This window comes from Gracilinanus agilis, chromosome 4, assembly GCF_016433145.1.
Source record: "Gracilinanus agilis isolate LMUSP501 chromosome 4, AgileGrace, whole genome shotgun sequence".
NCBI classification, from domain to species: domain Eukaryota; kingdom Metazoa; phylum Chordata; class Mammalia; order Didelphimorphia; family Didelphidae; genus Gracilinanus; species Gracilinanus agilis.
The window spans coordinates 406,660,702-406,686,941 of NC_058133.1; the positions used below are offsets into that span (position 1 = coordinate 406,660,702).

A 26,240-nucleotide genomic window follows, 5' to 3' on the forward strand; every position below is an offset into this window, starting at 1 on the left:
AAAACATTTTGATAGATTAAAGCTAGATCAGACACTAAAACACACTTTTAAAAAAACAGTCTCATTTGCATTTGCCAGGAAGACATCTTTTCTATGCAAGTTAAGGGAAAAAATATTCAAAGTTATAAAACAGGTAATAGAGTTCTCTTCATCTATGGAATTTCTGAGGCAGGGTCTGAAAAAGAGTCAAATAGGAGGTAGGTAGTCTAAAATAAAGGAGAACAAATGCTATCAGTAGAGAAAGCAATAAAAAGGACATAGGGAAGGGATTTAAGAAGTCCAAAAGAGGACCTAAGCATGGTGGTTAGAGGTCTTGGAAGGAGAAAATAAACAAAATCTCAGGTCTCTGAGCCCAAGTCCTATCCAGCATTGCTACTTATGGCCCTAGACAAGATCTGAACCTTTTTTTCCCTCATCGAAGATGTGGGGACCTCTACTGTCACTTCCAGCTCTAAATCTATCAACCTAAAAGGTCTATATTGATTGGATGGTTGACAACTGAAAAGAAACTAGATATAAGTAGAAAAGAGAGGAAGACATTATGGATTGCAAAATAAACAGCAATCAAAACTGCCTGGCATGAGAATAAGAGACCTGGAAAGACTCTCGTATCTCAAGAAAGTGTTCTTAGTCTAGATCCCTCTCCTCCTTTTAAGGCGCCATAGCTTGAGAATGATAAGGACAACATAGGGAGGCTTCAGGAAAGAGAGATGATTAAGGGGTTTGAAAATATAATCTTTGAAAGAAGTGTAAAGGAACTGCAGAAAGAAAAGACTGAGGGGCAATTTAATGATGATCTTCACGAATACGAATGACTACTATACAGAGGATGATGACCACCCTCAGAATTTCCACTGAACAAGGGTAAACAAGTTTTAGTAATGCAACATGAAAAATCTGGATTAAATATAAGAAATTCCTGACAGTGACTGCTGTTCAACACTAAGATAGGTTGCCAAGGGAAGTTGTAGAATTTCTTCTTCCAAAGTTCTTTAGTAACATAATAGAATGGTCTCAATTTTGTGAGGCACTATCAGAAGGTAAGAACAAAGATTTATAGGGCTACGATTCTACTGCTTATTACTTTCTGAATATCTATTCATCTGTCCTTTAATTTGAAAATGGTTACAGACACCTATCCTGGGATATTTGAATCCCCTACAGACTTATTTTGGATGATTATCACTATAAACAGAGTTGGGATTCCTGACCCTATTAGCAGGACATAAATAAATAACTTTTGTGAATTGTACACAGCCCTCTAATGATTATGTTATGCTGGCAAACAGATGGGCTCAGAGACTCTTTGGGATCCAAGGTATAGTATAAATATTAAGTGATAGCTGAGAATACTTTGAAGCTATAGCTTTAATAAAAACCCGTGTCCCTTGGTAAAATACCCTGGATTCTTTGCATTGTTTTGGTAAGGTTTCAATTTTTAGGTCAGTAAACTTCAAGTTCTGATGTGGCTTGTTACTGTCACATGTGACTTGGCTAAATCCCTTTTCTTTTATTTCTAAAAAGTTTGAAAGTTTTTTCTTATTGCATTTAAGTAAGCCTGTGGCTGTTAAATACAGCTAGTGTCTCTCTTGCTTTTGAAAGTTTAGAGTGTAAATTATTAAAGAAAAGGAACTTAATCATACTGAAGCCCATGGAGAGAAAAGTGAAAAGGAGATTTAACAAGCTGTTGAAATTTGCTCTCTTGTCCATGAAAACAGAGAAAAGGGGATCACTTGGCTTGACAGCACTGTGTCTTTGGAATACTAAATAAGGCATTACATATTTTAATAAACAATGGGAGCTTTAAGCCTCAGTGATTTTATATATATGTATCTCTTTCTATATGTATATCTCTTGGTAGTAGGGCTTGGTCTGGCACTATTATCACAATGTGAAAGCAATGAAATGCTTTTACAAATGCTCTACAACTATGTAGATTTTTGAGCTAAACTCAGATGAAAAGTCGGAACTTTGAAAATTGCAGTAAGTATAAAAAAAAGTAAATTGGTTCTAGAGTAAGAAGAAATTTCTAAGTTAGGCAAAATATGCTTAATATATATGTATATATATATTTTAAATCTTCATTCACTTCTAATTTGGCCTTTTTCATTCCAATGAGTTTGACAGTGCTACTGACACTGATGGAAACGAATTTAATTTCTGTAAAAGATGAATGAAGTTGACCTAATTTTTCTTTACAAGTTCATTCTCATAGTATGTATTTCTGACACAAGGGCTATGTATATAAGCATGGTAGTGTGTGCCTCCAAAAGTGGGTGTGTAGGGGAAAGCAATTTACAGAGATAGTCTAGAAGTTTCAGAAGAGGGATGTTTGTCTAGAATAAGCAAAAATATGCTAAAAAAATTGACTTAGGTAGGACTTTATTCTAAAATCTATGCTAAGGGAGAGAACCCATATTAGTACCTTTGGTTGGGGTATATAAGAGCTTTAGAAGATTGAATGCGAGTTCCATAACTCAGAATATTAAAAATTTCCCATCATTTCTATCTCTACCAAAATATCTTTGTCTCACCTTTGATTTCTTACATATATAAGGAAGCGCAATTTGTTTTCTCTAAAATTCAAGCACACCAGATAGTGTCTCTAAAAACTTAGCTCTGGAGAGAATATTATATTGGAAGACCACAAAATGAAAACCCTAAGCATGCTTATGATTAAATTACACCCAATGGACTTCATGCCCTCTGTGGACATGGTCTGATCCCTGCTAAGAGAGTCCATGCATATTTTACTTCAACTGAAGAACAGGCACCAAGATTGCTTAAATGGATTTTCTTCAGTTGAGCCAAACAGGGTTGTTTATTAACCTAGAATGACAGCAAACATCCAAGTCTCTAATCAAATATACTACTCCAGCAGTGTCTCCAACTTTAGTTTTCTGGGGAATCTAAAGGTAAAAGGAAATAAGACACCAGTCTAACCACTATGATGTCAGTGGGTTATAAACAAGCCTGAGAACTTGAATAAAAAATGAAAACTTAAATATTCTGATTGTGCCAAATGACTAGGAAGCAGACACTCAAATCCCTTGTCCAGGTAATTCTTCACAGAAGAAATATCATGTTTTCATTATTTGCTTACTTGCACATGATACTCTGTTGTTTCAAAAAAGACACTGGCCTAATTTTTGTTTTCTTTTGGAGGGGGGAGGGTCTCATCTAGGTAAAACAGTAAACTATTATAGATTAAAATACATTCAGTGGATTAAAAAGCACAGTTACATCATGCAGAGGGGGCAAAGAAAACAGAATACATTCGTACAGTCTTAAACCCCCCCACTGATATATTATCAGGTTACAATCATATCAACTATAAAACATAAAAAGTTATAATTAGTAATATTTACAAAGCTACATCAACATTTAAAAAGCTTAACATTAGGAAAAATCTGAATTAGAAAGAGTTTTGTAACATTTAAAGTAAACAATAAATATATTTTTAATGTTTCTGAGACTGACTTAACAGAACTGCTCATGCTAATAAAACCAAGTATAAAATGAAATAAAATTTAGTTAAATATTTTTTTATTTTATAGTCAAAGAAGTTAAATTCTTACAAGTCAGCATGAACAACATGTCTTATTTAAGGGGTTGTAAAAATGTGTAAAATACTTAGATTTCAGTGTGTTGATTTTTAAGAGGAAGATGTATATAAAAGGAAAAACTCAACATGAGCAACTGATTGCAAAGGGTTCTGTTCACATGTAATTACTGTGCAATTTCTATGTAAGTTATGTTTTAAATCCACTTAAATGTTAGTAGTTAGGATAATTCACCACTTACTTAAAATATTACTAAGAGGAAACGGTGAGTTGCATAATAAAGATACTAGAATCCCTTCCTGCCTTGAAGAACATTTATGTTGATTCAAATCTAGGCCAATTTAAACTAGAAAAATTAGTTTGCACACTTATTTTATGCCTTTCCTCTTATTCTAACTAATCATACTGAAAAGTATAGCATTACCCCATCTCTCCAAAATTATATGCTGATATTCTTTGGGACCATAATGAATTTTATGTATAGTACCAAAGGTCTTTATAGTTCTTTTAGAAACTGTAATTTGAAAGGGCTTCACTCACCACAAGAGAATGGTGAAAATACCCAAAAGGAGCTTCATCTATCATAAGAATATGGTTGGGTGACATCTACTGGAATTTATGACTCGTGACTTCATTTGTACTAAATTCTATTTTTAAAGCCTGTGAATGCATGAGTTTTCTGAGTTAAATGTATGTTAAGTATGGTTCATTCAAGTTCTTCAGTTTCTTCAGTAAATAGGTCCGCAAGATCAGCCACTGTCAAGACTGAAGCCTCCGATTGCTTCATTGATGAGCTAGTATGGCTGTAGAAATTTGAGAGAGCAGAGTGAGATTGGCCAGAGTCAATTTCCCTGAGAAAGGAATTCTGTTTATGTAATAACTAGCACACAATGCAAAGAATTATTCTAAAATTTCTGCTATGTACACCCATCCAGAGGAACATGGGTAAGATAACTACTATGACCTTCAAAAGCAGTGCACACCATTCCATTTGTTATTTGTGTCTCTTATGAAAGTGTTGTTCCATGAAGAATTTAGAAACCATGGATAAAAAAAACATACTCACATCTCAGACTGTACAATTGTTACCTTACTATCAAAAGTTATCCATCTCAGAGAATTTTGGTAGTTTTCTATCCCGAGAACATTTAAAAATCAAAGATAGTTATAATGAGGAATCTACAAAAATATAAGTAAAAACTGAAGCCTAAAGTTACTTTTTTATTTCACTGATGAGGTAGCTTCTTTTCTTCCTTTTAGACTTCCAATGGAAGAAACAATTTCTGGCTTCAATTCACCATTCTGTTCAGCAGAGTAACTCTGCAAGAATGACCCCTTTTAAGGCAATAATCTACTTCTTGGATTTCCTCCAATCAGAAGTATCTTACAGGGATGTTGTGAGGTATTAGTTAATGTTTGTTAAGGAAGCTGAAGAGGAAAAAGACACTGCACAAGTGTTAAGTTTTATGATTCCCAAACTGGATTTGTTGGCTGACTAAATCAAAGTTCTGCTACTATGGTATAGCAGCACCAAACCCTTCCACCTTTAGCATTCAAAATAAAATTAATAGCCGAATACTAAGTTTGTATGTTCCTTTTGTTTGACTGTTAGGCATACAAAAAGGAGAAACAAGTGTTGATATTTATATATACTAGGTGAATCTTTTCAGGTTTTGGATGTGTGTGTGAGGCAGGAACATTTTTTGACTTACAAATTGGTAAAGGATTGCTTTATGATTTGACAATTTTAATACATATTTTAATCTATCTGGACATAAACATATATATACATATATTTCCAGTTTGTTATTTGTGTTTGGGCTTAAAATTTGGAATTAAAGTGAAACCAAGATGAAGGGTCAAATGTGTAACTAGTTTTATTCCTCTATTAAAAGAAAGTTTTAATAACTTAATACTGCATTTAGGCTTTATTTTAAAAGGCATATATGCTTTTAGTTTGTGAATTAAATGTGAACAGATATTTGATGAGACACATAATTGACCTTCTTCCAAGTTTAATGAAGATAAATTTTTTGGCAATTTATAAATGATTCTTCAAATAAAATCAGTCACATCCAATAAAGAAGTCTTTAATTTGTACTCCTTCACACACACCCTTATGTAAGTTAGACAAAACTGCCTTTTTAACTTAATTGATAAATGTTACCTCCTCTCAGCAGTTTTCAACATCGCCTGCATTCTTTCTTCAATTGTTGCTTTAATTAGGAATCTGTGAACAATGGTAGGCCTGTAAGATGAATAAAAATGAAAATGTCATAGGAGCGGTAATCAACGAATTGGTCCTTATAGTGGTTTTATTACTATGGGAAATTCTCAGGAGAGGAAACTCCCTTTACCAATCAATGTAGGTTAACACCTTTTCTCTAACTTAGAGCATTAGAGTTACTTAGCTGATGTGTGCCTTGTACAGGGTCACACAGTCAGCATGTGCCAAAGGCAGATCTCGAACCCTGAATTTTCTGCCTAAAGTCCTGTTCTCTATATGCTGCAACATGAACTTCACATTAAAGTATAATAAATACGCTAAGGAAAACAAATTAGTCATAAAAGAACCAATATTGCATGTAATTCTTTAAACTCTCAAAGCAAAAATACTAAAATAGTTAAAATAACAAAATTTCTAGAAAGAAATTGATATTATCTATATAGGAAATGAATATCTTACAACAGTCTGCTGTCATACAGATGCCCCGAAAAAGAGTTAATATGAAAAGAGGATGGGAAAAGACTTAGAGAATACAGCACTGCTGGTTAATTGCCCAAGCAAGTGATTTTTATAAAAAGATGGTGTAGAAGTCTAAGCCACGCTTAGCACTCTTCATTTCAACACTAATTCCTCTTTTCCAATTTCCCCATTTCTGTCCATGTTACTACACTGTCAGTTTTCTGGGAGAAACTTTTTTGGGGGGAAGAGATGAGTCAAAATTTCTAAATGAGGAACTATTCTGTTTTTAAGTTGTAAAACTTCTTTTTGTTAGTGATAATATAAGACAAGTGGAAAATCAACATATATATATATATACATATATATATATATATTTTTTACAATAATCTCTTGCAAAATATCAGAATTCAAAATCTAACTTTAGTTTTCATTTCTGAGACTGAACAATTTAGACCACAAAGAACAATTGTCATATTTGAAGCTAGAAAATGAGTTTGATTCTCTGCACTGGCAGTTACTACTCATGTAATTGTGAATTAGATATTACTTCTCTGAACTTTTGCTTTTTTACCTACTGTTGATAATAACACATCAATTTATATACTGCTTTACCTACACTGGATTTTCATTCAACCCTTTGAAGTAGGTGCTCTTTTCTCTTCTTCTTCTTTTTTTTTTTTTTTTTTTTTTAAATTTTAAACCCTTAACTTCTGTGTATTGACTCATAGGTGGAAGAGCGGTAAGGGTGGGCAATGGGGGGGTCAAGTGACTTGCCCAGGGTCACACAGCTGGGAAGTGTCTGAGGCCAGATTTGAACCTAGGACCTCCCTTCTCTAGGCCTGGCTCTCAATCCACTGAGCTACCCAGCTGCCCCCAGGTGCTCTTTTTATACCCATTTTATAGAGGAAAAAATTGAGGCTAATTTAGCTTAAATGACTTGTCCAGTGTAACATAGCAATTAAGGTGGGATTTGAATCCAGGCCTTTTTCATTCTGTCAATAAATATCTACAGATATTTCTGTAAAATGAAGAGTTTGGATTAGATGACCTTTAAGACCTCTTCCAATTCTAATATTCTATAATTTAATGGTAACAGAGTAAATAATGAATATGATCAAGAATTTGAAGTGAAAAGTAGTAATTTTTAAAAAAGGTTCCAAAGCCTCCTGTCTCCTTGGATTTTTTCCATTATTGACTATTTAAAGTAATTCACTGGTTAAGGAAGAGCTTTAGCTATGAATATGTTCCTTTCAATAAAAGATTATTATAGCACTATTACACTAAATTGTCTTGCTCTGCTGTTTTTTTGTTTACGATGAGATTCCATGCCAAATTTTTTTAACCTTTACTTTCTGTCTTAGTATCAATTCTAAGACAGAAAAGTGGCAAGGTCTATGGAAATGGGGTTAAGTGACTTGCCCAGGGTCACATGGCTAGGAATCATCTGAGACTATATTTAAACCCAGGTCCTCCTGACTCCAGATCTGGCATTCTATCCATAGTGCTACCTAGCTGCCCATGACCCCACACTAAATTAAAGTGCCAAATAAAGTGTCTATTGTGGATGCTATTTTACAAATATGTATTGTACTAAGAAAAATCATAAGGCATCATCATCAACAATATGATATTTATATCAGGTAGAACCCAAGAGAAATCTCCTTGTTAGGAGATTCACTTTGAACACTGGTCTAAATCTAGCAAATCTCTGGGTCTGTCCTAAATAGAGGCTTGCCCTTTTCTTAGGGCTATAATCAAGAGAGAAGAATTGTTTGTTTTCAGCTGAATTTGATCTACTTTCCTTCATATGAAGTTTGGGTAACCAACAAATTATCAACTTTTATCTAAATTATGGTGGTTGCTTTTAAATTTCATTGCCTACCCAAGTCTTTCTGGCCCTTTCCCTACCTACCAAACTTTTGGAAGGCCAAGGAAGGAGAGTTTTAAAATTTGGGAAGAAACATATCAATCAAGGGACATCACTGCTTTGTCCTGGCTACGATTAGGGAAAGGTCTACTAGAAGATCCCTAGAGTTTTTTTGACATTCTAACTAAAGGGGCCTCAAGGTCAATTAATTGTTTCTCAAAGCATAGATTTCATCACCAATATTAACAACAACTGGTAACCTAGCCTCTCTGCAAACAGTTCCAGTGAGGAGGAATTCATTACTGAAGAAGACAATCCATTTTCATGTTGAAACAGTTCTAAATATTAGGGAGTTATTTATTTAGTTTTCTAAATACTGGAAGTAAGAGTGTTTTGGTTTTCAATCTTACTTTGTTTGTCCAATTCGGTGTACTCTTCCAATAGCCTGAAGCTCATGTGCAGGATTCAATATAGGCTCCACTAAGAGAACATGAGTGGCTTCAATGATATTTAAACCATTGGACCCTGTGTGCAGGGGCAGCAGCAAAATATTGATCTTGGGATCATATTTAAATGCTGAGAGGTTCTCCTGAAAGAAAAAAATAGACTTAAGAATTTCAGTGTCATCATGGAAAATTGAGATGCCCATTCTCCAATTAGCAGGATGTTTTATGGCACTCAGATAATGAACTTCTGCGAAATATAAAATATTTAAAATGCATCATTTTCAAAAAGTCAAAACCTAAATGAATTCAGTGCTATAGAAAAGTGTTGTATGGATGTTCTTAGCCACAAAAAAAGTATAACATGTGTGTATGTATATTTCATAGTGGGCTTCCTACATTATATTTTAAAAATTAAATTTAAAAAATTGAGTAACCTGTGCTTAGAATAGTCTGCTAGATTCTAGGGTGAAATGCAAACTTAGGTAAGATATAGCATATGCCCTCTCAGAGTTTACTATCTAGTAGAGGAATAAGAACTATCCAAAGAAAACTACAGTAACATCACATTATATGATAAAAGTAACAGGAAGATGCAAATCAAAATACTAGGTAGGCTCTAGGAAGAAAGGTTTGTCACTGATGATGGATAGAGGAAAGTTTAATGGGGGACATCTCCTCTACAGTACTTTCTGCATAAGGGGCCATCAGATTTTTGGGGGCCATAAGAGCCAGAAAAGAGAGATAAAGAAGGCTCTTCAGAAGTGAAAAAATGATTGATTAGTGAAAAGGTATTAAAGAAGGCAAATCTCAGAGTGGTAGGAAGGGGGAATAGAGATGGTTGAGAGTGGAAGCTATTGCAGCAATCTAACAAGACAGCAATTAGTGTCTATGGTGGGTGATAGAAGTGGTAATAGTGGAAGAAGATATATAGTAGAGATATTACTGAAGAAGGCTTGGCAGGACATTTTAACTGTTGGGACATGTGTAACAGAAGAAAGAGTCAAAGATAACATCAGTTTTATACATGGAAAACAGGGTGAATTCTATGGGCAAAAATAAAGGGATTAGAAAAGGTTCCATTCCAAACAAGAGCTCAGTTTTGGACAAAAGTTTGGGGTCTTGATTCACTAAGAGATGCCCCAGAGGCAGTTGGAGATGTGGAGAATGACCATGGGAGTTAATGAAACCCTGGGTCTCCAGACATTCCTCTTATCCCAGTCTCCTTCCCCCTGTTCTTTTTAGTGCTGTTCTATGTGCTGTCTTCTCTCAAAGAAAATGCAAATTCCTTGATGGCAGGGACTGTTTTCTGCTGTATTGGTATCCCCAGGGCTTGGCAGAGTGCCTGGCACACTAGGTGCTTAATAAATGCTTGTTTACTGACTGACAGGTACAAAATCCTCCACAATCTGGCTGTATTTTAGATTTATTATTCTTTCTACATTCCAGCCAAACTGTTTAACTAGTTAGCTGCTCTCTAAATCTGCTGTTGAATTGAAAGATGAGAGGGCTGCTGCAGACAGATAACCTAACGGTCCTGATTCCAATTTTCTCATTTCTAAAATATGGATTTCGGAAACTAGATCAATCATTCCCAGCCTTTAAGATATATGAGGAACTATTTTTTACTGAAAAAAAAAATTATGACCCTACAATAAAGAAACTGTATAACAAAAAGCTTCTATGGATTTGATAACACTTTCAAATGAATTTGCATATCTTAATCATATCTAAATGCATTTGAAAACCCATTATTCATGTTACATATTTTGCTATAAAGATCAATATGAAAATGCCTCGTGAACATATAGGTTCAGGGACTTCTAGGCAAACCATGGGTCAGTGGTCCACAGGTTGGGAATCACTGGACTTGATCTCTTTCATCTGTAATCTCATGAACCTATGATTTAAGTTCTAAAATGTCAAACCAGAAGGTCTTTGTAAAAAGGGGCAGATATAAGATGACAACATTTTATCCTATTAGTTGATAGTAGTTATGAGTGAAGAGACTGATGGAATTTGACTGTCATTTCATTACTTTCTTTTTAAAGTGATAATCTATACAATTTAGCAATTAAGAATTCTGTGCTAAGCAATCTACCTGATGGGTGCTTAGTAAGTATTTGCTGACTGAATTTCTTTTTATTAAGTAGATTTGTTAACAGTAGTTTCAATTTGTCAACATAGAGTCCCCTATCAATAAATTATTTGTACACACAAAGTTTTATTGGCATACCTGAAATCTGTTAATTCCATTGATTTGTGCAAATACCATGTTGTTATCATACAGAGCTTTTGAAATAATGTCTAGCACATCTTGCCACTGGAACACACAAATTAAAACAAAAAAACACAATCAAGCACAGTTCTCAAAAAAGTTGGAAAAAAGTTGAGAGCTTCTTATATTAAAGCATACCTAAAAATTGTCATATAAATATATTATCTGACTATAGTTGGAAAAAAATAGAAAGCAGCAGAGGCTTTTAAAGCACACAAGAGAGTAGTAATACTGTTTAACTTACTAACTATAATTGTCTTTGAGAATTAAGAATAAAGAGATTGAAATGAAATGATTTGCTTCAGAAACAGAATGAAAATCAGCATCCTTATTCAGTACCTTATTTACCATATCAGCTTCTGCTACCTCCTTCCATATCTAACACGTACACAAACAAAACAAAATGAAAGCCATCAATCTAGTATATTATATGAAAGAGAATGGTATAGGCAATGTATTAAGTTGAAGGTTCCAATTTGTATAATATTAATATTTAGGGGGGTGCATTTCTAAGAATGGACTAAATGGCCCCTTAAGTCCTGTCCAAATCTGAAATTCTGTGAATGGTCCTCTGAAGGGACATCAGATTATTACAGCTGTCATACTGTTGTATAGAATTTGATTGACCTAAACCCTCAAAAATCATCAAACAGGGGGCAGCTGGCTGGCTCAGTGAATTGAGAGCTAGGCCTAGAGAGGAGGTCTTAGGTTCAAATCTGGCCCTAGACACTTTCTAGCTGTGTGACCCTGGGCAAGTCACTTGACCCCCATTGCCTAGCCCTTACCACTCTTCTGCCTTGGGGCCAATACACAGTATTGGCTCCAAAAGGGACAGTAAGGGTTAAAAATAAAACAATTTAAAAAATCATCAAACAATCATTAACATTTAGCTAGAGGGTCTATCAGATGCAGGTAGATTAGAGAGCATTCTCAACATTTTATAACAAAGAAAAAAACATCCAAATCAATATTGAAAAAGGAAATACTCATTATACCGTTGAGAAGACAAGTGATTTGGCTCCTGGATTTTTAAACTGGATTCTCTTTAGAGTTCGGACCACAGCTTCTACTTTTGTAGAATGGCTTCCCTTTGAATATAAATGAGAAAATACATCACAAACAAATGGATATAACAAGAGAGAAAAGATAGTCAACATGCTGTACAATCTTTACTATCAAAATATGCAATAGCTAGAGCATATTCAATCTAGTCCAATTCAATTAAAAATAGTCATTAAGCAAATGCTGTGTGCAAGGAATACCATATTAGGGATTAGAGTTAACAGAGTCAAGTCAGATAGGACATTAGTACTATTCTCAAGTACCTTACAATCTAATAATAGGAAGGGAAAAAATGGACATGAAAGGAATATGAGACAAGTGCAAAGAAGGGAAGCAAGAGACCCAGTCAAAGAACTGTGAGAAATATGAGTGAATGATCATTCTATCCTGGGAAGTGGAAGATGGAAAGATTATTAAGAAAGATTTATTGGAAGAAGAGGTGGCAGGAGCAAAGGCCGAGATGAGACAAATCAAGAATAGATGATAAAGTCTAGAGGAATGAATAGCTAGATAAACATTCATGACATAGTAGAGCTAATGCTGGACTAGGAATTGGGCAAACTTGGGTTTGAGTCCTCTCAGTCACTTACCAGATGTTTGACCCTAGCAAGCCAGGTAATCACTCTTGGCCTAAGTTGTCTCATCTATAAAATGAAGGGGTTGAACTAAAGGACCTTTGAGGTCCTTTATAGCTTTTCTCTTCTTAAAAGTTTTTTGTCGGTTTTACAAATTCTGAATGTGGCACTTCTCTTTGTTTCCTACTGGGGTCTCTGTTTTATACTCTTAAACATGAATTCCTCAGCAGAGATATAAAGAAGATAAAAAAAAATGAGATATTATGTTCACCAGTTTTCTTATGCAATGCTAGATAGTCACGTTTCCAAAAACAAAAACATTTTATCATTCTGTTCATCACATTAAAATGACTGGCCTTTAATAGATGGGAAAAGTGCCCTTTGCTAAAAGTGTTTTGTAGACTATACCGAGGAATAAATTTGTGTCTTTCTCTGTGTGCTTTACTTATTTTTTCTAATCGAGAGAGCTGTACTTATTTTAAGGGAAAAAAAAATTCCCAAAGCACATCCAATAAATTGTTAAGACTTCCTGTTTCCCTTCCTCATGATTTCTCTGTTGCTTCACTCACACAGCCACTGACCTCAGTCAGATCATTGTTATTTCTTGCTTTGACTATTTTTTTGATTTCAGCCTAACTTTTCAATCCAACTGTTAAACAGCAGCTAAAATAATCTTCAACCACATATTGAGTCATGCCATTTTCCTGATTAAGAATCTTTAGGAGCACCCTAGTGGAATATGATACAAACTCCGCAGGCACTGAACGATTTGGCTCTAGCCTAGTCTTGCAGACCCTGCATACTGGTCCTTCTGTATTCCAGGATAACTAACTTGTTTGGTATTCCCTGCACTCAGTTTTTCAGTTCAGGTCTCAGGGTTTTTGCCCAGGTGGTCTCCCAATGCTGACATATACATCCAACTCATCCTGGTCTTTTAGAATCCTTATCTTCCCATTCAAATGCCAACTCTTTTTGAAAACTTTCCTGATCCTGCTAATCTACAGAGTTCTCTCCCACCAGAAATTCTGTTGTACTTCTCCCTTTGTATCTTGTATAACATGCCCTTGAGGGCAGGGACACTTTATCTTTTTGTCTCCTGTCCTTGCCAGCAATGTACAATATGGAAGCATGTTTTACATGATAATGCATGTATAATCCAGATCAAATTGCTTACCATATCATCTCCTGGAAGGCGGAGGGAGGGAGACAGTTTGGATCTTTTAACTTCAGAAAACTTAGGTGGAAAATTGTCATTACAGGCAATTTGTAAAATAATATATCTTTACAAAATAAAAAAGGAAAAACATGTTGACACTAATTGATAGTCAAAGGATATGAATAGGCAGTTCGCAGATGAAGAAATTAAAGCTATCTATAGCCATCTGAAAAACGGTTATTTTATAGATGAAATCACCAATTGGAGAAATCAGAATTAAATCAACTCTGAGGTACTACCTCATACCTATCAGACTGGCTAAGAGACAACAAAGGGAAAATTATAAATGTAGGAGGGGATGTGGAAAAACTGGAACACTAATATACAGTTGGTGTATTTGTGAACTGATACAACTATTTTGGAGAACAATATGGAACCACGCCCAAAGGGCCATAAAAGTTGACATTCCTTTCGACTCAGCAATACTACTAGAACTATATCCCAAAGAGATCAAAGATCAAAGAAAGGGTAAAAGGACTTATTTGCATAAAAATATTTACAGCAGCTTTTTTTTTTTGTAGTGGCAAAGAATTGTAAACATCAATTGAGGGATGGCTGAACAAAATTTGGTATATGATTATAATGGAATACTATTGTGCCATAAGAAATGACCAAAAGGATGATTTCAGAAAACCTTGGCAAGACTTCTATGAACTGAGGCAAAGTGAGGTAAGCGGAACCAGAACATTGTACACAGTAACATGAATATTGTATGATCATCAACTGTGAATGTCTTAACTATTATCAATAATAAAAGGATCCAAGACAACTTCAAGAGACTCATGATAAAAAAAGGCTATCTACCCACCATAGAAGGAACAGATGGGAATCTAATGCAGATCAAAGCATACCATTTAAAATTATATTTCCTTCATGAGTTTTTTTTTCTATAATGTATAATCTGTCTTCTTTCGCAACGTGGCAAATATGGATAACTTATATTGCTTGCCATCTTGGGGAGAAGGGAGGGAAGGAAGAGATTTGGGATTACAAAATGAGTGTTGAAAACTGTTTCTATATGTAATTAGGAAAAAAATCCAATAAAAAAAGAAATATACATACACATAAAGAAATTTATGTTGAATAAAAGTTACAGGCAGTAAAACTGGTACACAATCCATATGAACAAAAACTTTTTAAAAAACAATATGGGATAAAGAGAATAAAAAATAAGCATAATCTGCACCCTAGGGAAAAAAGTAAAAAAAAGTTACCCCAAAGAAGAATAAAAGGGAATTCAGAGAGGAACAAGGCAAATGCCTCAGGATTGATATGGCTCTTCCATTTGCCCACTCAAAATTCATCTGTACAGGGGGCAGCTGGGTAGCTCAGTGGAGTGAGAGTCAGGCCTAGAGACAGGAGGTCCTAGGTTCAAACCCGGCCTCAGCCACTTCCCAGCTGTGTGACCCTGGGCAAGTCATTTGACCCCCATTGCCCACCCTTACCAATCTTCCACCTATGAGACAATACACCGAAGTACAAGGGTTTAAAAAAAAAACAAAAAAAAAACAAAATTCATCTGTACAATTCAGTATTAAGAATTTTATTTAGCAAGATACACTATAACTTCCTTCCAGGGCACTCTATGAAAATATTTTCAAGTAATCAGTTTTCAAACAATTCTAAAACCATTTTTCATTTTTTATAAAATACATTTCATATTTATGTATGGCTTAATAAAGAATAAAAAGAAAAAATATGAGTAAAAAGAATTTTTAAAAATGAATAAAAGGGGAAAAAAAGCATTTCCTCCCACCTCCAGATAGGTCTAAAAACAAAATGAAACAAAACACAAAACACAACCTCGCCAAAATACTGAACTACCTGGGCCCCAACACATTTTTCTCTCCAGGCTTTGAAAGGTCAGTAATAACAAGGAGTTCTAGAATATGAAAACCCTGCCTGGCAAAAAGCCCCAAGTAGCTAAGGCTAGCAGGACTCAATTCCTGCTGGGGGATCCAAAATCTGGAAAATGAGGGAGGGCTTATCATTAGTAGATGACCCTTATGTGGGCAAGATTTCTGTAATGTGAGCATGTTTACTTTGATCTACCTTTGAAAACATTTCCAGTAATCTCTAAAAGTAGCTCTGCTAGGCAAAAAAAGAATGAGTGAATTAGGATCATGTTAGGAAGGGAAATTGTGCAATTAAGATTTTCACATTCTATTCTAACTATAGCGCAATATTTGGAGTGGTCCCATGGTTCTTGCATGAAAAGAGTTAGAACATTTTGGATTATTTTTTCCCTCCTAAGTCTATTTATTTATGATGATGGCATTTAAAACTATTAACAGTAAAAAGACATTTCTTTCCTTAAATCGCAAGAGATGATTTTTAATAATCATTGTCTATACATTGTTATTTAAATAATAGCATTTTGTTTACAGTATTCTATGACCACAAACACATACCTTCAGTCCAATGCTATGAGCAACAAGAAACAAATTAATATTGTGTTATGTGTGCTACTTATGGCTCACAAAGAGCCTTGTTTGAATGTATTCAATAGTTATATGTTCTGAACTATTAACACATATCACAGTCATTGAATTTAAGAATTTAACTGGAAGAGATCTCCAGCAATCTGGGCCAATCCATACACAAAAGACACCTATTATACATATCTATTACAACATTATAGCATATCCTACTACTTGTCATTCAGTCTCTGCTTTAAGACTTCCAAGTAGGAAGAGAACTCTACACCTCTTAGAAAGCTCTAAATGTTAGGAAATTTTTCCTATCATCAAGACTAAATGTATCTCCTTGTAATTTCTCCCCACTGTTCCTTGTTCTGCCCTCTGGCACCAAATGGAACAAGTCTAGACCTTTTTTTACTTGGCAGCCCTTCAATCACTTTAAGACAGCTATTCTATTCTCCCTAAATTTTCTCTTATCCAGGATAAATGTGCTCCTTTCCCTCAACAGATCTTCACATTATATGGGTTCAAGGTCCTCCTCTAGACACTTTCTAGCTTGTCTGTGTCAAACTATTGTTTCTAGACCTGAATGTGATACTCCAGCAGAGACTCCAGCAAGGTACACTTGAATTATCACCTTCTCATTCTTGGTAGCTATGTCTCCTAATCCAGCTCAAGACTGCATAAACTTTTTGGCTGCCACATTACATTGCTTATTTATTTTGGGCTTGAAGTTCACCAAAACTCCCAGAACTTTTTTTCAGAATAAGTGCTATCTATCCATTCCTACTCTGCTATATCCTTTCCCAATTCTCCTTAGTTCATAGTGATTTTCACTCAAATTTTCTCAGGTCTTTGATTTCTACTTTGCCCTCATCACATTCCATATTTTATCATACTTTCTTGGGCAAACTTCTGCTCCAATTCATACTGTATGATCCCTATGTGAAGGAACCATGCCATTTAAAATTTTTGTGTTCCAATGTCTCTAGCACATGAAAAATACTTAATAAGTATGTGTTTAATTGAATATAATGGGAGTTCAGTTTAGATATTATTTCTAGGTATAGAATCATGAAGGGATACACTAAATAAATACTCTAATGATGGATAGGACTTGAACTAGTAGAAACTGGTAGGGGATGTGTGCATTCTAGATAGTAGGAATAGTAAAGGCACTGAATGGGAGAGTCATGGGATAAAATTAAATATGGAAGGAGTGGTATTTTGGTATAGGGCAGTATCTTACAGCTGCTAGACTTCAATTTAATGGTGAGTATTGGAAAAGAAGATTTTTGTTCAATGTATATGACTATCTGCATTCTTGCTTCTTTCACTTTCCCAAGACAACTAAGGAATTTAAGGGAAGTTAATCTAAGTGTTGGAAAAGCACTTGAGTGTTTCTGCAGTTCCAGATAATGGTACAAATCTGACTAGCACCTGCCACTGTATTATTGTTTCTTTTGAAGTGAAGATACACCTTCCTTCTTTCCTTATGGATTTGCACTTTTTAAGAGTTTCATCCATAGAAAAGGGAGATAGAAAGAACTGGGTTGAAAGCAGGACGTGGTACAATGTTATCATTTGAGCTCAAGACAGACAAGAAAACAAGCCAATGTTATTGTTCATTTTGCTGCTTCAAAAATGAAGATATGGAAATTGGCTAATAGCAGTGCAATTTTGGGAACTTAGAAATAACTGGAATTTTCCTTTCATTTTATGCCAAAAACAAATTCAAATGCTTTTTATGAGAACCATTGCTAAGATCCAATCACAACTGTTAATGGAGCAAAAAAAGTACCAAAAACCAAGTCTATGACTTTCGAGGGGCCAAAATACTTAAAAGCCTCAGATACCTGAGGAGGAAGTAAAGGTTTCTAGAAAGAACAGAAGAGATCCATTAACACAAAAGGCTAACAAAAAAGATATTTTTTAGGGTGTTTAGTCTGGAGGTTAGCATCTTAACTGAAGACTGAAATGTCATGAAGCCTGTATAACAGGGGTATCTAACCTAATTTATTTTCATCACCAAGTTTAATTTTTTTTGGAGTGAATCTACTGTGTAATATAAAGACCTCATAGTAAAATCTTTATATAACACAGAGTTTGAGGCAAGAGTTTAACAAATAGCAACATTATAGAATAAAGATCACTGATTGGACATACAGTACCTGGTATACAATCAGCACTTAATAAAAATTTGGTGACTTGACTAACTGGACCAGAAATTCCCATCTTGGCTCTGCCATTAGCTAGCTATGTAGCTATAAGGGTTATGAGGAAAGTGTTTTGCAAATTTTAATGTATTACAAAAATGTGAATGAGAAGCTAGATGATATCTGGGTCTTTTCCAGCTCTGATGTATAGAAGCCATTTTTATCTGGATGGAATGTCAAACTATATGGCATTACTATTGTTAATAAAACATTAACAGGAGGGAATGCTACAGATTCTCTCTGTGATGAGTGTCAAATAGATAAAATATGATTTATTAGAATAATAAAACACTTTGATGCTGGTAAACTCAGATTACAGTTGGGATGGTCAAAACAAAGGTCTAAAAAAAAGAACCACTAGAGAGATGAAATTAAAAAATGTGGTCAATGTAGGATTTTGTTTTCCTGAACTATGAATATTTTGATGAGGGTTTTATTTTTAATTTTTCAATTTTCAATTGGGGAAAATGGCAATGAGAGACAATAAATACTTATAAATTTAATTTTCTAGGAATAACAAAGAAGCTCAAGTGGAAAAACCTCAGAAAATAAGAGACATTTCTGGATCTACACAGAAACTGGAAAAATTTGCTGTTGGTATGGAGACATCCCCTGAATTCTTAAGGGCTATGACCTGGAGGAGTAGAGACTGGTGAGTCCTGATGAAGAGGAGGGATTTCAAATAAAGTCCTGGTGACTATATTTCTGTTTTTCTCTCTAAAAATCTACTAAAACGTAGTATAACTTCTGTTGAAAAGGAAATGAATTACTATAACATTAAATAAGTACAACGCAGAAAGGATACACTTTACATAGTTCCACCATAAAAGATGCTCTCAACAAAATGTATCGTTGATTATTTGTTGATATTCAACAGAGTTTTGGTATCTCTCCCCTAATACGAAGTCTGGTAAAATGTATCTAATTCTGCATTCTATATTGCTCTGGAATTAAACTCATAAATAGGAAAGAAATGATAATAATCTACCTCTGTCACTTTGGATAAACATGAATAAACATCAGATACCTACAAAAAATGGAAGCAGCAAAGTAGAAGTATTCTTTGTTGGTTTCACAAAAAAGAGGGCAAAAATTTGTAAATTAGCAATTGTTTTTAAAGTCACTTTTTTGCATTTAAACATTTGTTAGATAAATATTTTGTGCAAGAACATGTTAGGCCTTGGGAATATAAAGACAAAATGAAAAAGTCACTGTACTCAACTTGTTTTCTACTGCAGGGATGCAATATGTAAATAGAAAAGCATATTTCATTTTAGGAGGGAGATAGCACAAACAATTAGAGATAAAGGTAAGGAAGGAGCACTTTTCTGTGCAAAGGCTTGGGGGTAGAGAATGGAATTCAAAGATGGGAACAGTAAATAGGCCAGTTTGGCTGAAGCAGGGTAGTAAAGTACAGTAAACATAAAAGGAGAAGATGAAGCAAGATTGTGAGGGACTTTAATGCCAGGTTAAGGAATTTGTATTCTATTATAGCAACAATAAGGGGAGTTCCTACAGCTCCTGGAGCAAAGCTGTACCACTGGCTGACTTAGGCTTTGGTTAAGATTTCCTTGGCAGCTGTGTGGAAGGATGCTTTGGAGAGGAGAAGCTGGATGTCCAACTAAAAATACATGATCCCAGGAGAGAGGATATGAGGACTTAAACTAAGGGGTAAGATAGAAATCGTCAATAAATAACTGGTCAATCAAGCTTTTAAAAGAATCAGAGATTTTCACATCTAAGAGGGACCTTGTAAATAATTTTGTACAGTGCCTGATTTTACAGGTAAGGAAATTGAGCTGCAAAGAAGTAAAGGACTTGCCCAGTGTCATGTGTGGTCAGGAGCAATCAGAGATGGGATTCGACCTGGACCCTCTGGCTCTAAACCCAATGGGGCTCTTTCAACAATGTCCCACTGCTTGTCAGAAAGGATTAACATGACTGAATTTTTCTGAAAAAGTGTAATAGCTATGTTACAAAAAAAGTGGTTTTTCATACTACTAAAATGTAGTACAAAACCTATCATTTGAAAGTTTATTTAGATTTCTTTTATACTAAGTAAATTCTGAATAACAAAATTTTCACTTTAATTTCAGTAAGTTAGGGCACATTGTCACCAGGCATTGTATGCAGGACAGTTGTGGGGTCTCACTTTATCAAACTAGTGAAATGGTATAGGAAGTCTTCTTGTTTGGACATCTCATTTACCTGATCTATTTCCATTAGTCTTTTTCTTGTGGGGCCATGTCAAAACTGACATGTAAGTATTAAAACCTTAAACTTTGAATGATATTAAAATTAGGATTATAAATGCAATCCTTTTGGTCATCAAGCAGATTAAAATTTGCTACAAAATTTGATAGTCTGCAAGAGTATAACACAAGATAGTTGTAACTGATTGAATTTTTTTTTTTAAACCCTTGTACTTCAGTGTATTGTCTCATAGGTGGAAGAGTGGTAAGGGTGGGCAATGGGGGTCAAGTGACTTGCCCAGGGTCACACAGCTGGGAAGTGGCTGAGGCCAGGTTTGAACCTAGGACCTCCTGTCTCTAGGCCTGACTCTCACTCCACTGAGCTACCCAGCTGCCCGCCCCCCCCGATTGAATTTTAATAAGCCTATGATACGAGACATAATTGAAAATGTCTTTAGATATTATTAGTGTTATGAAAAGATAGTGATTTTATTACTAAAACAAGGTTTCAATAATTGCCATAGGTCTTTTTTTCTTTTGCCAAAAGTAGAAGCCTTCAAATTTAATTTTTAAAAAGTTATTGCTAAAGGCATTGATGCCAGATGATTTTTCTTCTTTACCCACCACAAAAATGATAATAGTTGACATTTGTGTAGTGCTTTAAGTTCTTTCAAATCTTTTTATAGTCATTACCTCACTCAACCTTAATTTTCTTTTAAAAATTTTATTTCTAGCATTCTTTTCTTTTTAAAATTTGAATTCCAAATTCTTTTTCTTCCTCCCCTGAGGAGGAAACAACTGAGAAGACAACAACATGATTATTAGCTATAAAGGTGGGATCATGCAAAACATAACTCCAACCTTCATAACATGTGCGACAGAGGCACTACAGAAGAACATGAGATTATGACCATTGAATGGATGGTGAAACTTCTAACTTGGAGAGGGTAAATGACTTCCCAGGGGCCCAAAGGTATGTCAGAAGATGTCAAGACATCAAACCTGATTCTTTCTCTATTACATTGTGCTGCTGCTGCTATTATCCACAGACCCTGAAAAAAATTTTTTTACACATGATTTGGATTATTGTGTGGCCCTGGCTCTTCCCTCCCATAATCTAGCAGAAGGCAACTATCTTCATCATAAGAGATGAAGCTGCTCTGTCTGCTTATGATCACAGACCAGAGTAGCATTACAGTGACATAAGGGATATGTAGCTTCTCAAGGGCTTTAGCAATGCCTGTGAGTTATCACCTCCACCACAGGTAAACTGTTGACCTCCATAACTGAGCACATACAATACTTCCATCTCCTAATGAAAAAAATCTCAACAAACTAAACATACTTATTCCCTGATGCTTCAGCAAAGGATCCAGTTAGAGAAGATGGGTTAGATTTTCAGTTGGGATGACAGGGGATATTAGGGGTGATGCTTAACATATTTACTTATGGGGCTCTATGGCTTCTTGAGTACATTTACTCTTCTACTTTCCATTTTATGTCCCCACAAAAATCCTTTTTCCTTCTTGCTTTCCATTGAAGTGAAGCCAATTCCTTCGATGGCCCTTTGCTGTTATACAATTTCAGATCTACAAAACAGTTTCAGCTGGGAAGTATTGGCATGCATTGTTTTATTTCTGTCTGCACCTGTTCTCCACATGCTGAACAGCCTATCTATGTTGGTGGTGCTAACAGTGACAGTCAGATCAAATTTAGTGCAGTCATGCTGCATGTGAGCTTGGTGGGGATGGGGGAATACTGGTCCAAGTACATGCTTGAGGCAAGTGTTGGGTACTATGAGCATTCACAAGTTGCTACTTGGTATTACTGTTTAATGATTACTCATCTAATTCTGTATGAAAGATCACAGCTGCCTCAGGCTGTAATCAACTATCTCATTGCTTTTTCTATAATTTTGCATAATTATCTCAAAAAAGTAAAGTTAGGAATTGCAGAGAACTTTTAAATTTTCTTCAAGTTGAGGACATTTCTGGGTGCTATCTAAAAACATGCAACTCCCAATTCCCTTTTAGAGACAATCTCCTTGTATATGAAATAGCACTCTTCTTGCACACTAATGATGTTTATTTTGTATTAGAGCTATCTATGTTTATTGGTGACCCTCCTACTAGATCCCAGACAGTACCATCATTATGTATTTCTGAAGTGCCTACTACGTGCTATGCACTATGTTAGGCAGTAGGGATACAAAGAAAAGGTACAACAGTCTTGCCCAAAAGGAGATTATATCCACTAGGGAGAAAGTATAGTATATATACATACACACAATTAATACAGGGTATGTTTTTTTTGAGGTGGGGGCAGGCATCAGGTGGGTGGTTCAGAAAATGTCCACCGTAGGAAGTGGTATTTGAGATGAGATTTGGAGGAAACTCGAGACTCAAGAAGATGGAGGGAGAGAGAATACTGCAAGTAAAAAACAACTAAATGGTCTTTTTGGCTGAACCATTGCGAGTGAAGGGGTATAATGTAAACTGAATAGGTAGTGAAGGTCGTTCAGGTGGTGAAGGGCTTCCATTGCCAGAAGAATATAAATTTGATCTCAGAAGGAAGAGGGAGCCAAGAGGAATTATTGAAGAGGCCAATGACAAGGTCACATCTATGCTTTAGGAATATCACTTTACTAGCTGTATACAGAATGGACTGGAGAGGAGAAAAGACTGGAGGTAAAGAAATCAATTAGGAATCTTCTTCAATAGTCTACATCAGTGATTGCCAAAGTGGGTGCTACCACCCCCTGGTGGGTGCTGCAATGATCCAGGAGGGTAGTGATGGCCACAGGTGCATTTATCTTTCCTATTAATTGCTATTAAAATTTAAAAAAATTTAATTTCCAGGGGGCTAAGTAGTGTTTTTTCTGGAAAGGGGGCAGTAGGCCAAAAATGTTTGGGAACCACCGGTCTAGGTGAAAGGTGATAAAGTCTGAATTAGGGCAGTGTCTATAAGTGGAGAGAAGAAAATGTGAGAGATGCTATGGAAGTATAATTGACATGATCTGGTAACTGACTGAATAATAGTGAAAACAAAGCAGCTGGTGGAACAGTGACTAGAGCACTGAACCTGGATTCAGAAAGATATGAGTTCAAATCCAGCCTCAGACATTGACTCATGGCGGTGATGGGCAAACTTTTGAGTGTGGTGTGTCAAAATTCGCCAAAAAAACTGAGCATAACTTGGGTGGTGTGTCACTTTGAGAAAAAAAACCCATAATTTTATGATATTTATAGTTTAAATAATAAAATGCATAATTGTAATCTATAATTGTGTTTAATAAACCAAAATAGGTATATTAATATAGGTAGAATTGTCATCCATAGTGCACAGAGTGTCTACCCTGCAATACAACAAATGTTTCATCCTCGGCATGAGGCCCCATACTTCTCTGTATGTGGCCACATCCGGCTGCGTATCATTTAAAATGGCTACACGTATCAGTGCTGACATACATGTCATAGGTTTGACATAACAGACTTATGGTATGACCTTAAGTAAGTCACTTAGCCTTTATCTCAGTTTCCTTATCCTTAAAATGGGAATAATGATAACACCTACCAGGGTTGTTGTGAGGATCAAATGAGATAATATTTGTAAAGAGCTTAGCATGGTGCCTGGCTCAGAGTAGGTGCTATAAAATGCTTATTCTCATTCTCCCTAACACTAATGATGATGATGATGATGATGATATAATGATAACAGCAACATTAACTAGGCTTTAAGATTTGCAAAGCACTTTATAAATGTTGTCATTTTATTTTCTTGTTAACTCTCTGAATTGTGCTACTATTGTCCTCATTTTACAAATGGGGAAACTGATGTTCACAGAGGTTAGTGACTTGTCTATGGGGACACAGCAAGTAAATGCCTAAGAAAGGATTTGCACTGTCTACTGGAAAAGTGGGGCAAGGCAGAATCAGGAGTCAAGGATGACTCTAGGTTGTAAACCTAGGTTTACAATAGAAAAAGGGAAGGTCTGTAAGGACAGAGGCTGTGGTATTCTTCCAGCACCTAGTACAGTGCTCTGTTCACAAATGGCCACTTGATAAAATATTTTTGTTGTTGCAACTGCCGAATTAAAGGGTAAATAAACACTTCATAAAGTGAATTTAAAATTTTTTTGTTCAATGGGTCTATTACTAGATAATCAAGTCATTTTTGGGTCTAGACTAATTAGAAAGAAGACTAAGACTGAATTGAGCAGACTAGGAATTGCACAGTTGCAATTTTGGTTAATGGATATAAAGCATTCTATGATGTTTATGTTTGTAGGACACATTTTGCAAAAGATTTCATTTGTTAATAACATTCATGTGCAATTGTCTTCTGTAGGTCTCCAAAATATTTTAGACAATCAGATCTGAATTTGTTTAGTACTGAAGTTTGTCCAGTTTTTCAATGTTTTATTCTTATTTGAGAAGATAGAATTCTTCCAATTCATTAAAAAAATGTAATCAGGTAACATTCAATGAATGACTTTTAATCAGTTTTTTAAACGATAAAATAAAAGCCATATAGAAACCTATAGCAAGTCTCTCAGAGATTTAAGTGAATAACTATTTTTTCCTACAAGATGAAGGATAGAATATTTTTATTCTATTAATATTCTATTTTTGCCTGCAGAAATGGCAAGGGATTAAGAAGTTGGACAGAAGTTTGATTCATTGTAGGTGAATATCCATATCTGTGCAATATTTTCCTAGGGCAAAGAGTCATTTATACCCAGGATCTTTCCCCACTATGGCCATGGTCAGGGCTCTTGCTAGCCAGAAATCTCAGGTCTGAAATGCAGCCAGGTTTAGGACACAGAGAGCACACCACGTGGAGTGTGTGTCCTGCCAAAAAGGCAGGCCCTCCTCACAGTTTGAAATGCCTGGTGTCTGTCAGAACTTGCTGGGGAATGTGTTTGCTTTATGAAGTGACTACTAAGTTCCAAGGGTCATTTAGGAATACTGAAAAAGCTGCCATGTGTATTGTTCAAGTAAGTTAATGCAAAAATGGTTTTAATGTTTCACTCATTTACTATAAGGATAATCACAAAGAACAGATTTGCAATCCAAACTAAAAATTTAATTTCCAGGTTAAGTAATGGAGCTGTTCATGTAGTGGAGTCTCTCTGGATTTCAAACAACTAAATAAGTAAAAGTCTCTAATATTCTTTTAAAATATTATTTTATACCACTAGGATATTTATTATTCATGAATCAACTTTCTGTAGGACTCTTTTTGAAATTATTTATATTGTTAAGTTTCTGAAGTAGGTCTGACATGAAACCCTACAGTAAAAATGCAGTAGAGACAATATAAATATCTCTATGTTTCAAATAACTTCTTCAAGACTGTTCTTCTAAAATCTAAGGCTTGCTGGACCTTTTTTAAGGGAAAAAAACTGGACTTTGGAGATGGAAGAACCTAGTAATTCTTGATTTTAAAAAGCTGAACAGATATAAAATTATTAAATGCTACATTTACTCTCATAACAATGGGTTTACTTATGCCATTTTTTTTTCAGCCTGAAAATAGGGGAGGTGGCCTCCAGGTGAAGAATTTCATGAGGGTCAGCGGAAAAAGCAGTGGGAGCTGAAGAAGACAGTGGGCAGGAGCAGCAGTAAGCAGCACCAAAGACAACACACTGACAATGTGACAGGAAGCAGCAAGCATAAAACAGCAGAGGATGCAGAGGCCAATGGGATTTAAAGCAGTCAGA

The 26,240-nt window shown here is 35.3% G+C and overlaps 1 protein-coding gene across 1 annotated transcript in view; it reads right to left on the bottom strand.

The window, feature by feature from the left end:
• Nucleotides 1-3,586: 3,586 nt before the first annotated feature.
• The window catches only part of SHPRH (SNF2 histone linker PHD RING helicase), an 87,768-nt gene continuing 65,114 nt past the window's right edge, over nt 3,587-26,240 (bottom strand). Inside the window, 5 exon segments of the mRNA XM_044675453.1 lie at nt 3,587-4,366; nt 5,731-5,811; nt 8,527-8,705; nt 10,796-10,882; nt 11,833-11,925. Of these exon segments, the coding sequence (XP_044531388.1) occupies nt 4,270-4,366; nt 5,731-5,811; nt 8,527-8,705; nt 10,796-10,882; nt 11,833-11,925 (537 nt within the window). The 3' untranslated portion in view covers nt 3,587-4,269.